Here is a 12778-nt window from a genome sequence, read left to right as displayed (position 1 = left end):
TTAATATACTTAAAACTAGAAATTCAATGAACGCACATCTGTAGTTCCAGCCAGACACAATAATTTATATGGTTAGAGACGTCCTCTTGAATAGACCCCTTATGTAAATTACATACCTACATGCGACTTTGCGTAGTTGAAAAATAAGTGTGTTTGTTACTTAACCTCCGAATGCATAACTTCTATTTATCACATTCTAGAAATTAGAGACTTAATTTAGATCCACCCATATTCAAACTTCAAATACATGTGGCAGCACAGTGAAAATAGTGGGTAGCATGTCTGCTTTACAGTTCTGAGGTTGGGGATTTGAATCGCCACTCTGGCCTCCTTATGTTAAATTTTCATGTTCTCCCAAATTGTTGTTTTGTTCACATATTGCAACTTGCTCCCACATTCCAAAAACATGCATGCATGTAAGGTTAGTGCAAGACTGTAGGTGTGAATTTTAGGAAGACTTTAGGTGTGAATGTGAGTGTGAATGGTTTTTTTTCAAGATTCCTATTGAAAAAATTTATTTATTGTCTGTGTGCTGGCCACATGAGACATTTTAAATGCTTTTTTGCAACTGTAGTAAGTGCAATGGGGATTTAAATGTAAAGGGTCATAGCGCTTAAAAGATCTCTCTCAGCTTCCAGTCTTTCTTTCCCAGGCATGTGAATCACACTGAATATGACACTCTGTGTGTCTAAAGAGGAATTAGCGACAACCTCTGGTGCAGAAATAAACAGACCAAAATAGCAAAGGAAGCGAATAGACTGATAGATGTGCTACACCCTGTAAAAAGTTTGACATGCTGTATTACTGTACTGTATCTGACATTTCATGAATGATTCATTTAAGGCTAAAAAAAAGGGTGACAAAAACATAACCATCTGAAACATGAAACGCTACATTGCATTATGTCATGAATTATTACATTTTCATCCTCTGTTGTTCAGGTAAACATGTAAGTTTAGTACCATCAAGTGTTCCAACTGACAGTTTATTCTGTGAATCAGGAGAGGAAAATGAGGGTCCAGCACTGAGGGACCGTTCCCATATTGAAGACACACTAAGACTGGCAGCTGCTGAACCCTCAGTACAATTGACAGGTAAAGAACTTTCAGAGTACAATACAATAAAGAAATGTCATATGAACCCAGTATGCAATGCATCACATTACCCAAACAGTTTCCTTACTACTTTTGACATGTCATGCTCTGAATGTCATCAACAATTTTTTTCTAGCTGCAATGAAGACGCTATTGAACATCTACCACACAGCCATCAAGCCAGTGGAGCAAGCCTTCAAGTATAATGAACTCAGGCAGCATGAAGTCACAGGTAAATCAAATCACACTGACTGCTTCGCATAATTGCTGCATATCTCAGAGATAGGCATCTGTAGATCTGGATTTTGAATAATCAAAGATTATGGTCTCAAGATGGCACAAGAAAGCAGGTCGGGGAAGCTCTGGAAACTCAGGAGCTTTATGAGTTTGATTTTATTAACTATTTGTAAGGCAGCTCTATGAGGCATGTTTTCTCAGTCAATCAATATCTAGTCTTGTTCTTATCCCTTCCACATTATAGATGGAGAGATCACTTCTAGGCCCATGGTTTTGTTTCTTGGACCCTGGAGTGTGGGCAAGTCTTCCATGATCAACTATCTGCTTGGTCTCCAAAACACCTCACAGGAACTCTATACAGGTAAGGGAAATCAATTAAATAAAATATTTTCCATTTTGTATAAATAGTCATGCACAGATATGTTTATCAAAAAGGAAATAAAGTACTTATTTAGCATATGTTGAGTGACTGTATTGTAAAGAGAGAAAAAAACCTTAAAGATAAAAAATATATTACAAATATTATACGTGTAAAATATTTATTAACATTTAATGATATATATAAGTAATATTTAATTAATTCAAAATACATTGATAGAATGTTTTCCCCACTTTGTTCCACATATTTACTAAATATGAACAAATTTACTTTTTTGTTTCTTTGTACAAATTACTAAAACCGCCTCTACCATCTGAAGAACTAACCCAGGATGAAGGCTTGGATGTGCCAAAAAGACTTGGAAAAATTCCTCCATGGTTTTATCTTAAGTAGACTTGACTATTGTAATGGTCTTCTTACTGGGTACCCAAAATAGCATTAAACAGCTTAAAGCTCATTCAGAATTCTACAGTGTAGCTATAAAAAAAAAAGGTCAGAGCATATTACAGTACTCCAATTCTTAAGTCTCTACACCGGCTCCCAGTCAGTTTAATAATTTAATGTTCTGCTTCTAGCCTATAAATCACTAAATGGTCATGTCATTATCCAAGCCGCTTATCCACAAGCCTATCCCAGCTAGCTTTGGGTGAAAGGTGGACTGTCACTGATGGTGTAGTGGTACACATGCCTGACTGACTGGTGCAGGCAGCGTGGGATCGATTCCCGCTCGCTGATGGTGTCCATATCTGCGCTGCGACTGACTGGCGACCAGTTCAGGGTGTAGTCTGCCTTTTGCCCGAAGCTAGCTGGGATAAGCTCCGGCTCGCCGGTGACCCTTGTGAGGATAAACAGCTTGGATAATGGATATATATACACATACATATGCTTCTACCATGACACTTGTCTGAATAAGCGGCTCAGATAATACCTGGAGGGATGGATATACATACAAACCCAATTCCAATGAAGTTAGGACATTTCTTACATAAAAACAGAATACAATGACTTGAAAATCATGTTCAACCTATATTTGATTGAATACACTACAAAGGCATTTAGTGTTTAAACTGACAAATGTTATTGTTTTTAGCAAATAATCATTAATGTGAAATTTATGGTTCAACACATTCCAAACAAAGCTGGGAGAGGTGGAAAAAATGAGTGAGAAAGATGAAGAATGTTCATCAAAGACCTGTTTGGAACATTACAGAGGTGAACAGGCTACTGCAATCAGAAACAGGTGGGTGCCATTATTGTCTATAAAAGGAGCTTCCCTGAATTCACAAGCAAAGATGGGGGATAATCTTGAGAAATCACTGCATGTAAGTGGCAAAGCCAAAAATCAACACTGAATGACCGTGACCTTTGATCCATCCTGCGTCACTAAGTAAAGGGTATCACTACATGGGTTCAAGAACACTTCAGAAAACCAATGTCAGTCAAGACAGTTCAGCGGTACATCCATAAGTGAAAATTTAAACTCCTCTATGCAAAGCAAAAGCCAACAACACCCAAAAAGGCCGCCAGCCACTCTGGGCCTGAGCTCATCTAAGATGGACGGATGCAAAATGGAAAAGTGTTCAACGGTCTGACAAGTCTACATTTCAAATTGTTTTGGGAAATTGTGGATGTCGTGGTCAAACAGAAAAAGAACCATCTGGACTGTTACGGATGCAAAGTTCAAAAGCCAGCATCTGTGATGGTATGGGGCTGTGTTATTGCCAATGGCATGGGTAACTTACACATCTGTGACCGCACCATTCATGCTGAAAAGTAGATACAGGTTATGGAGAAACATATGCTGCCATCCAAGCAATGCCTTTTTCATGGACACTCCTGCTTATTTAAGAAAGACAATGCCAAACCACAAACTGCATGTGTTACAACAGCGTGGCTTTGGAGTTAAAGAGTGCGGGTTGTACACTGGCCTTCTTACAGCCCTGAGCTGTCTCACATTGAACGTATGGCGCATTATGAAGTGTAAAATACCACAATGGAGACCCCAGACTGTTGAACAGCTGAAGCTGTACATCAAGCAAGAATGATAAAGAATTCCACCTACAAACTTACAGCAGTTTGTGTCCTCAATTCCCAAACGTATATTGAATGTTGTTAAAAGAAATTGATGTAACAGTGGTAAATATGACCCTGTCTCGGCTTTTGTGGAACGTGTTTTAGCCATAAAATTGTAAGTTAATGATCATTTGCTGAAAACAAAAAGGTGTATCTGTTTAAACATGAAATCTTCTCTGTGTACTGTATTCAATTAAATATACAGTAGGTTGAACATGATTTGTAAATCCTTCAGTTTTAAACTTGTGGGTTAGTGCCTCGCACAGAGCATGAGAACTGACTTCACAACATCCATACACAACATCCATATTTTATTTTACGCTTATTGTTTGTTGTGTCTTGATAGTTTTGCCTTATATTAAATATGTTACTTGGAACACTGCTACTGGGATACTTCTGTATTACCATTAAAACAAAGCAACAGAACTGATGTGCCAAAAGCTCAGTGTTACTTGTTCGATTCACCCTTCCACCAGGTGCTGAGCCTACGACCTCCGAGTATACCGTAATCATGCATGGTGAAAAGTTTCGCACCATAGAGGGCATTGTTATGGCAGCCGACAGCTCCCGTTCTTTTTCACCTTTGGAGAAGTTTGGCCAGGGTTTCCTGGAAAGGCTGGTGGGCTTCGAGATGCCCCACAAGCTCCTGGAGAGGGTTACAATTGTTGATACCCCCGGAATCATTGAGAACCGCAAGCAACAGGAGAGAGGTAAACTATTTTAGTGATTTTCAACTTGTGGCTCGGTGATCCATTTTGGGTGGGCCAGGGTAAACTAGTGATAATATCCTGTTGATGTTGAATGGTGTGCAATGGACAAGTTTGCCCAGCGCCATATAAATGTTTTCCCAGAGCAGAAGAAGGCATGCTCAGTTACTGCGTACTTAGTTTTTCATTTAGTGATTTTACATCTATGGCCTAGAAGTGTTTTTCATACCAAACTTTATTCCAATTTGGAATCTACTACTGCGTTTGTGTAGGATAGTGGTAGAGTACTGCATGTTCCAACTTCAGACTGGACTTTTTTATTTTAGAAAAACATTACAGTGGAACCTTGCATAGTCACTGTTTGGCATTTGCGGGTTCACCCATTTGCAGACTTCTGGGGGGAACACGGTTATATGCAGAACGCTCTTCTTGTTTGCTTTTTTTTTTTTTTTTTTGCCGATCCCCTTAAATTACGGAGGAAAAAATCGTGGCAATTAAAATTAGTGTCAGTTTTTCACTGATTTTTGCTGGTATTTGCCCCCTCCTGATTTCACTTTTTTTTTTCCATATCTATGACACACAAACGTTTCAAATCACAAAGCCAATTTTAATATCACTCAGGGACAACCCAAGGAAATACAAAATGCAGTTTTCAAATTATTATTTATTAAGGCATAAAAAAATCCAAAACTTTTTGACACTCACTGAAAATACAATCCCCCCCGCCGCCCCACACCCAAACCCCATGTTAAATTCAAAAGTCATTGTGACTGACCACAAATTTGGGAAAGCTGAGTTCAATTTCACAAGCCAGACCCAAATCTGATGACCAGAAAACTTGTTGACTCAAGAAATTACTTTAATAGAATCTGTTAGAGTGCGTGAAGTAGGTTACAAGATCTCAGGAATCAATGTGACATGCTACGATCCAAAGAAATTCAAGAAAAAATAAGAAAAAAAACAGATTGAAAACCATCAGTCTGGAAAAGGTTACAAAGCCAATTCCAAGGCTTTGGGGCTCCAGTAAAACACTGTCAGAGCCATTATGCACAAATCGAGAAAACTGGGAACAATGGCAAACCTTCCCAGGATTGGATAAAAAACGAAAATTACTCCAAGAGTGTGACAGCGACTCAGCCAGAAGGTCACAAAAGAGCCTTGAACATCTAAAGTCTTGCTGCCCTCGCTGGCTTAAGTTAACGTTAGTGTTTGTGACTCTACCTAGCGTGACATCTGGCGTAAAAATAGCACTGTATTGGTTAAAAAGAGCATTATGCTAACAGTGAAGCATGGTGTTGGCAGTGTGATGGTCTGGGGTTGCTTTGCTGCCTCAGGACCAGGACAACCTGCTGTGATTTATGGAACAATGAATTCTGCAGTGTACCAGAAAATCCTGATGGATTTGAAACCTTTGTCTGTTTATGCAAAACAAAAACACAGAAATTGGGAAGGGTGCGAATACTTTTTCACAGCACTGTATGTTGGACATTTTAAAAGTAAGTAGCAACTCTAAAACAGTACGAAAATGCAAGCATGGGGACAACAGTGAAGAGCCACAGACTTATTTGATGGAATCAGGGTTTTTTTTTGCAATTACTTGTCGGCAAACAGTTGTCAGAATACAGTTTGAGACCTTTTTTCCTTTCCCCCGTCAGGGTACCCTTACAACGAGGTGTGCCAGTGGTTCATTGACCGAGCTGATCTCATCTTCTTGGTTTTTGATCCCACCAAACTCGATGTGGGAGGGGAACTGGAAATGCTTTTCAGGCAGATGAAGGGCCGTGAGTCCCAAATACGCATAATCCTCAACAAAGCTGACAGTCTCTCCACCCAGGATTTGATGAGGGTCTACGGAGCCCTGTTCTGGAGCATGGCACCCCTTATCAATGCGACAGAACCTCCTCGTGTATACGTGAGCTCTTTCTGGACTCAGGAATATGCAGTAGATACTAGCCGGGAGCTCTTTATGAAGGAGGAGACCTCTCTGCTGGAGGACTTGAACCAGGTATGACTTGTACTTGCATGGTGTCTCATGCTTCAAGGAGGTTTGTTAGGAAGGCATTGAGAAAGTTGGACAATATTAAGCAATACATTTTAGAACAGCTATAATGTCACTTACAGTATGTTAGGTAACTGAAGATGCTAATTTGTCCATAGGTGCAAATTCTTGCCTCTGTTTAAGTCAGCCCTCTGATTACAAGACTGATCTATCCAGGGCTTTGTTTACCCATTATAAATTATCTGGGATAGATTTCATCTTTCGTGTGAACCCAAAAGTAAAATAGAAAAAATAGCCACACAGTACTTCCATACAGACCTCCATCATGACACAATCTATACAAGCATCATTAATCTGAACTATAAGACAGACACAGTTGTGGAAAAAGTTTAGAAAAGAGAAAGCAAACTCATTCAAAATAATATAAAAAAGATGAATGAATTAATTTATTGTTTACAAGCTAAACCTTTCCACCCCTTGTGCAATACAATTGATCAATTAATTGACTACCTTTATTTCAATCATCTAAGCATGCGATAGCCTCCTGCATGCCATGCAAGCAATTCTAGTGAGCATAAGCGGTACGGAGATGGATGGATAGATTATACATTAGTTCAAAAAATGTACACATATCAAAAATAACTACAGATATAAATATTAATTAGAATTGTATATAAATACAGTTGCCATGTGGCAACAACTGTATAAGAAATTTAAAATACAAAGTGTTGCTATTCGAGATAATTCATTTATTTTTAATATTGGAATCAGAATGCTCAAATGTGCCGTAGGTGTGTCAGATGAATTTAAGGTGGAGGTGGGACTGCATCTGGGTTCCACGCTGAGCCCCGTCCTGTTTGCCGTAGTAATGGATAGGCTGACAGATGAGGTTAGACTGGAATCCCCTTGGACCATGATGTTTGCAGATGATATTGTGATCTGCAGTGAAAGCAGGGACCAGGCGGAGGAACAATTAGAAACATGGAGGTACGCACAAGAAAGGAGAGGAATAAAGATTAGCCGAAGTAAAATAGAATATATGTGCATGAATGAGAAGGGCAGAGGAGGAAGAGTGAAACTCCAGGGAGAAGAGATAGCGAGGACTTCAAATACTTAGGTTCAACAATACAGAGCAATAGTGAGTGTGGAAAGGAAGTGAAGAAGCGGGTCCAAGTGGGATGGAACAGTTGGCGGAAGGTGTCGGGTGTTCTATGTGACAGAAGAGTATCTGCTAGGATGAAGGCCAAAGTTTATAAAACAGCGGTGAGGCCAGCCATGATGTACACATTAGGGACAGTGGCTCTGAAGAAACAATAGGAGGCAGAACTGGAGGTAGCAGAAATGAAGATGCTGAGGTTCTCGCTTGGTGTGAACAGGCTGGATAGGATTAGAAATGAGCTCAATAGAGGGACAGTCAAAGATGGATGTTTTGGAGACAAGGTTAGAGAAAGCAGACTTTGATGGTTTGGACATGTTCAGAGGCAGGAGAGTGAGTATATTGATAGAAGGGTGCTGAGAATGGAGCTGCCAGGCAAAAGAGCGAGATGAAGACCAAAGAAAAGGTTGATGGATGTTGTGAGGGAGGACATGAGGACAGTGGGTGTTGGAGAGGAGGATGCACGAGATAGGCTTAGATGGAAACAGATGACACGCTGTGGCGACCCCTAACGGGACAAGCCGAAAGAAAAAAAAGAAGAAGGAATTAGAGTGCTCAAAATAGGTTAAACAATATGTTCCTATTGTCGTTCAAGTCCCAATGTAAAAATGGACGAAAGAATAAGCCACTTTTCACAACAATTTAACATGGCGGAACCCTACGTGTCATTCCAGTTTAAAATATTTGATTGTTCCTTCTATTCTCTTCTTACTCTCACCTTACTCTTCATATCTGTCTTCATGCAGGTGATCGAGAACCAGATTGAAAATAAGATTGCGTTCATCCGGCAGCATGGCATCCGAGTCCGCATTCACGCCCTCCTCGTTGACCGTTACCTCCAAACCTACCACGAAAAGCTGGGCTGGTTTAATGATCCCTTTGAGGTGTTTAATGATATTGTCACTGACCCGGACAAGTACTACATCTTCAAATCCATTCTGGCTAAGACCAATGTCAGCAAATTTGACCTGCCCAGTAAGGAGGCCTACCAGGATTTCTTTGGAGTGAATCCGGTGTCCAACTTCCAGCAGCTTTCATGCCACTGCAGCTGGATGGGTGGTTGCATGCTGGACCGTTTAGAGAGGGCCATTTCGTACGAGCTTCCTACTCTGCTCAGGAGTGTCAGCAAAGGGACACCCGCTCCAGCAAAACCTGCTCAGACACCTGCGACCCCACTTTCCAGCAGCTGTAAGGGGCCTGAGTGTGAGGAGAAATCCCCAAACCGTTGGAGGAGGCACTGAGATGGACGGTAATGGTTGGTGGTCGCAGAGGGAGATGGCAGCAGCCTTTTGGCTATTCTGCGAGAATCTTCACTGCTGTAATTCATAAAACTACAGAATGATAGAGACCATTTGAAAGGCTCGACTATGCCCACCTGGGTCATGTAAAGAAAAAAAAATACATCTATTTAGACCTTATTTATTTAAAAAAAATTAAAGGGATTATCCCAATTGTAATACATTAGATAGTCTTAGAATCATGTTAAATCATATTGATAAAGTATGACTAAAAAGGTGTCCACCTTATAGTTCATTATTATTGTTGAAAACCTCAACTTCTTTGTCTTCAGATAAAACAAAAGAAATATTAATTTATAAACATTCATTTATTAAATATAAAGGCAATACAACAAACGTTTGTTGTTTTCATTTACTTTTTGCACATTATTTATTCACATTCTCAAAGACAGACACCACATGCGAAAATTGCCACTGATGTAAATTCTGTACTGCATTGAAAGACTGGAGACTGACTCAAACCTGCTCTGTTGTGTTGTTTTAATCCACTTGTGCACCATTGTCATGTCCTGAAAACCACTCAGGGACTGGTACACATGCCAAGCTTTGTGCTAACAAGACAAAAACTAATAAAATACATTGAATGACATTTTTGCATCGGATGGTAATATTGTTCATATTCATTAAGGTATTTTCTTCATTTGTGAAATTCATCCATTTTCTGTCTGCATTAGGTTTCCTCATTTTAGGTCTGTGATCATTTTTCCATTCGGTGACTAGTTTTCATGAAAGATCAAATCTGGGCAGCACAGTGACACAACTGGTTGGAGTGTTGACCTCAAAGTTGTGAAGACCGGGATCGAATCCCTGCCCCACCTGTGTGGAATTTACATGTTCTCCCCATGCCTGCATGGGATTTCCGCCCACATCCCAAGAACATGAATTAATTGAAGACTCTAAATTGCCCCTAGGTGTGATAGTGAATATGACTGTTGTCTGTCTCCACGTGCCCTGTGATTGGCTGATGACCAGTTCAGGGTGTACCCTGCCTCCTGCCCGAAGATAGCTGGGATAGGGTCCAGCACTTAGGAGGATAACCAACTCAGAAAATGGATGGATGGATGATCAATTTTTTTGCTCTGATTCCTACAAAGACAATAAAATGAAATAAAACAATGAAATAACCATCTCTGAAAATATATTTTCATGAGAATGATCACAACCTCATAGAGTCAATTATTGTTCAGTATAAATGTGCATTGTTAAAGGTGCAAAAGTATTACCAAACCAACATTTTGTCGCATTTGGGATGTAATATTGGTTGTGTGGTGCAAAAGTAAAAGTGAAGTCAGGTCATTCCAATTTCTCAAGTTTAGTGTATCCATTCACTAGCAAAGATCTCCGCCCCCAAACCAGCACTGTCAACATAACGATCACATGTGGTGTCACGAGGAGTGAGTCGTGGGTCTTCTACTCAGAGAAAACAAATTAGAGGAAAGGGAGCGCTCTTAGATAATATGCTCTTAGCCAATATGCGAAAAATGGAACAAAACTGGGTCAAACAGAAGTAGTTGTCAGAGGTGCCTTTTATGGTACTGGTAATGGTATGGTAAGAGTACTTTGAGAAGTTAATGAATGAAGAAAATGGGAGAGAAGGTAGAGTAGAAGAGGCGAGCGTGAATGACCGTGAAGTGGCAATGATTAGTTAGGGAGAAGTTAAAAAGACACTGATCAGAATGAAAAATAGAAAGACAGTTGGACCCGACGACATACCAGTGGAAGTATGGAAGCAATTTGGTGAGGTGGCTGTCGAGTTTTTGACCATCTTATTCTATAGAATACTAGCAGGAGAGAAGATGCCAGAAGAATGGAGGAAAAGTGTGCTAGTCCTCGTTTTTAAGAACAAAGGCGATGTTCAGAACTGTGGAAACTACAGAGGAATAAAGATGATGAGCCACACAATGAAGTTATGGGAAAGAGTAGTGGAGGCTAGACTCAGGACAGAAGTAAGTATCTATGAGCAACAGTATGGTTTCATGCCTAGAAATAGTACCACAGATGCATTATTTGCCTTGAGGATGCTCGTGGAAAAGTACAGAGAAGGTCAGAAGGAGCTACATTGTGTCTTTGTAGACCTAGAGAAAGCCCATGACATAGTACCAAGAAAGTAACTGTGGCACTGCATGCGCAAGTCTGATGTGGTGGAGAAATATGTTGGAATAGTACAGTATAAGGGTAGCAGAACAGCGGTGAGATGTGCCATTGGTGTGTCAGAAGAATTTAAGGTGGAGGTCGGACTGCATCAGGGTTCCGCCCTGAGCCCCTTCCTGTTTGCAGTAGTAATGGATAGGCTGACAGACGAGGTTAGATTGGATTCCCCTTGGACCATGATGTTCGCAGATGATATTGTGATCTGCAGTGAAAGGAGGGAACAAGCAGAGGAACAGTTAGAAAGATGGAGATATGCACTGGAAAGGAGAGGAATGAAGATTAGCTGTAGTAAAACACAATATATGTCCGTGAATGATAGGGGCGGAGGGAGAAGAGTGAAGCTCCAGGGAGAAGAGATAGCGAAGGTGGACGACTTCAAATACTTGGGGTCAACAATCCAGAGCAATGGAGAGTGTGGTAAGGAAGTGAAGAAACGGGTCCAAGCAGGTTGGAACAGCTGGCGGAAGGTGTCTGGTGTGTTATGTGACAGAAGAGTATCCGCCAGGATGAAGGGGAAAATTTATAAAACAGTGGTGAGGACGGCCATGATGTACAGATTCGAGACAGTGGCACTGAAGAAACAACAAGTAGCAGAAATGAAGATGCTGAGGTTCTCACTTGGAGTGAACAGGTTGGATAGCATTAGAAATGCTCATTAGAGGGACGGCCAAAATTGGATGTTTTGGAGACAAGGTTAGAGAGAGCAGAACTAAGATGGTTTGGACGCGTCGAGAGGTGAGAGAGTGAGTATATTGGTAGAAGGGTGCTGAGGATGGAGGCAAAAGAGCGAGAGGAAGACCAAAGAAAAGGTTGATGGGTGTTGTGAGGGAGGACATGAGGACAGTGGGTGTTAGAGAGGAGGAGGCTTAAATGGAAAAAAATGACACGTTGTGGAGGCCCCTTCCGGGACAAGCCGAAAGAAAAAGAAGTAGAAGAAGTCGACACAGTACAAGTGAATGTAATATCAGAACACCTTATGCTGATGTAAAAAAAAATAGTTTTAGTTTTGTACATGGTTTATTATCCTGCAGATCAAACTAAAATGTCCACTAGTAAAAGGCGTTCAATTGATTTGTTAAACTTTCATCTGAAGGTCACGCAAGCTGTAAAGTTCACTTAAGACGCATGAGGAAAACTTAAATGACTGCTAGTTGACAGTTTGTATTCATATTTAATGCAAACATCCATCCATTCATTCTACTATTCTATACTATTCATGTTATCTTCAGGGTTGCAGGTTGCTGGAACCTAACCTCGCCAACTTTCAGTCACAGGGCACATAAAGATACGGACAACCCCTCACATTCGCATTCACACCTTTGCTGAGTGGGAGTTGAACCCACCCTGCCTGCAACAAAGTCAGGCAAATGTACCACAACAACAGCTGTATGTTTTCTCCTTATTTACATGGGTTTTCTCCAGATATGCTGGCTTTCTCCTACACTCCAAAAACAAGCATGTTAGGTTATTTGAAGACTAAATTGTCCATAGGTCTGAGTGTAAATACATAGCAGTCTATGTGTGCTGGAATTGCCTTGCGACCAGTCCGGTGTGTACGCCACCTCTTGCTCAAAATCATTTGCGATTGACTTCAGTTCACCCTTGAGCCAAGTGAGGACAATATTTTTACCATTGCATATGTTTTTCTAACTTGATTAATGGGTAGATGGATGGATGAGTTTTA

The 12778-nt window shown here is 40.6% G+C and overlaps 1 protein-coding gene and 1 long non-coding RNA gene across 8 annotated transcripts in view; one reads left to right on the top strand and one right to left on the bottom strand.

Annotated features, from left to right (window-relative positions):
• The window catches only part of LOC133506399 (sarcalumenin-like), a 40404-nt gene extending 30385 nt beyond the window's left edge, over positions 1–10019 (top strand). For all 7 annotated transcript variants that reach the window (XM_061830503.1, XM_061830499.1, XM_061830500.1 and 4 more), the window contains 6 exons: positions 1002–1094; positions 1231–1326; positions 1576–1692; positions 4260–4493; positions 6146–6495; positions 8392–10019. In XM_061830503.1, the coding sequence (XP_061686487.1) occupies positions 1002–1094; positions 1231–1326; positions 1576–1692; positions 4260–4493; positions 6146–6495; positions 8392–8886 (1385 nt within the window). In that variant the 3' untranslated portion in view covers positions 8887–10019. The remainder of the gene's footprint in view (positions 1–1001; positions 1095–1230; positions 1327–1575; positions 1693–4259; positions 4494–6145; positions 6496–8391) is intronic.
• LOC133506404 (uncharacterized) lies at positions 6966–8755 on the bottom strand. The gene is made up of 3 exons (XR_009796488.1): positions 8635–8755; positions 8364–8489; positions 6966–7428 (listed from the first exon to the last, which is right to left on the bottom strand). It is a non-coding gene; the product is annotated as an uncharacterized LOC133506404 (long non-coding RNA).
• Positions 10020–12778: the final 2759 nt, after the last annotated feature.

The sequence above is a fragment of the Syngnathoides biaculeatus genome, chromosome 9 (assembly GCF_019802595.1).
Source record: "Syngnathoides biaculeatus isolate LvHL_M chromosome 9, ASM1980259v1, whole genome shotgun sequence".
NCBI classification, from domain to species: Eukaryota; Metazoa; Chordata; class Actinopteri; order Syngnathiformes; family Syngnathidae; genus Syngnathoides; species Syngnathoides biaculeatus.
The sequence above is the reverse complement of the archived record's forward strand: the minus strand, read 5'-3'. Positions and strand labels throughout refer to the sequence as shown.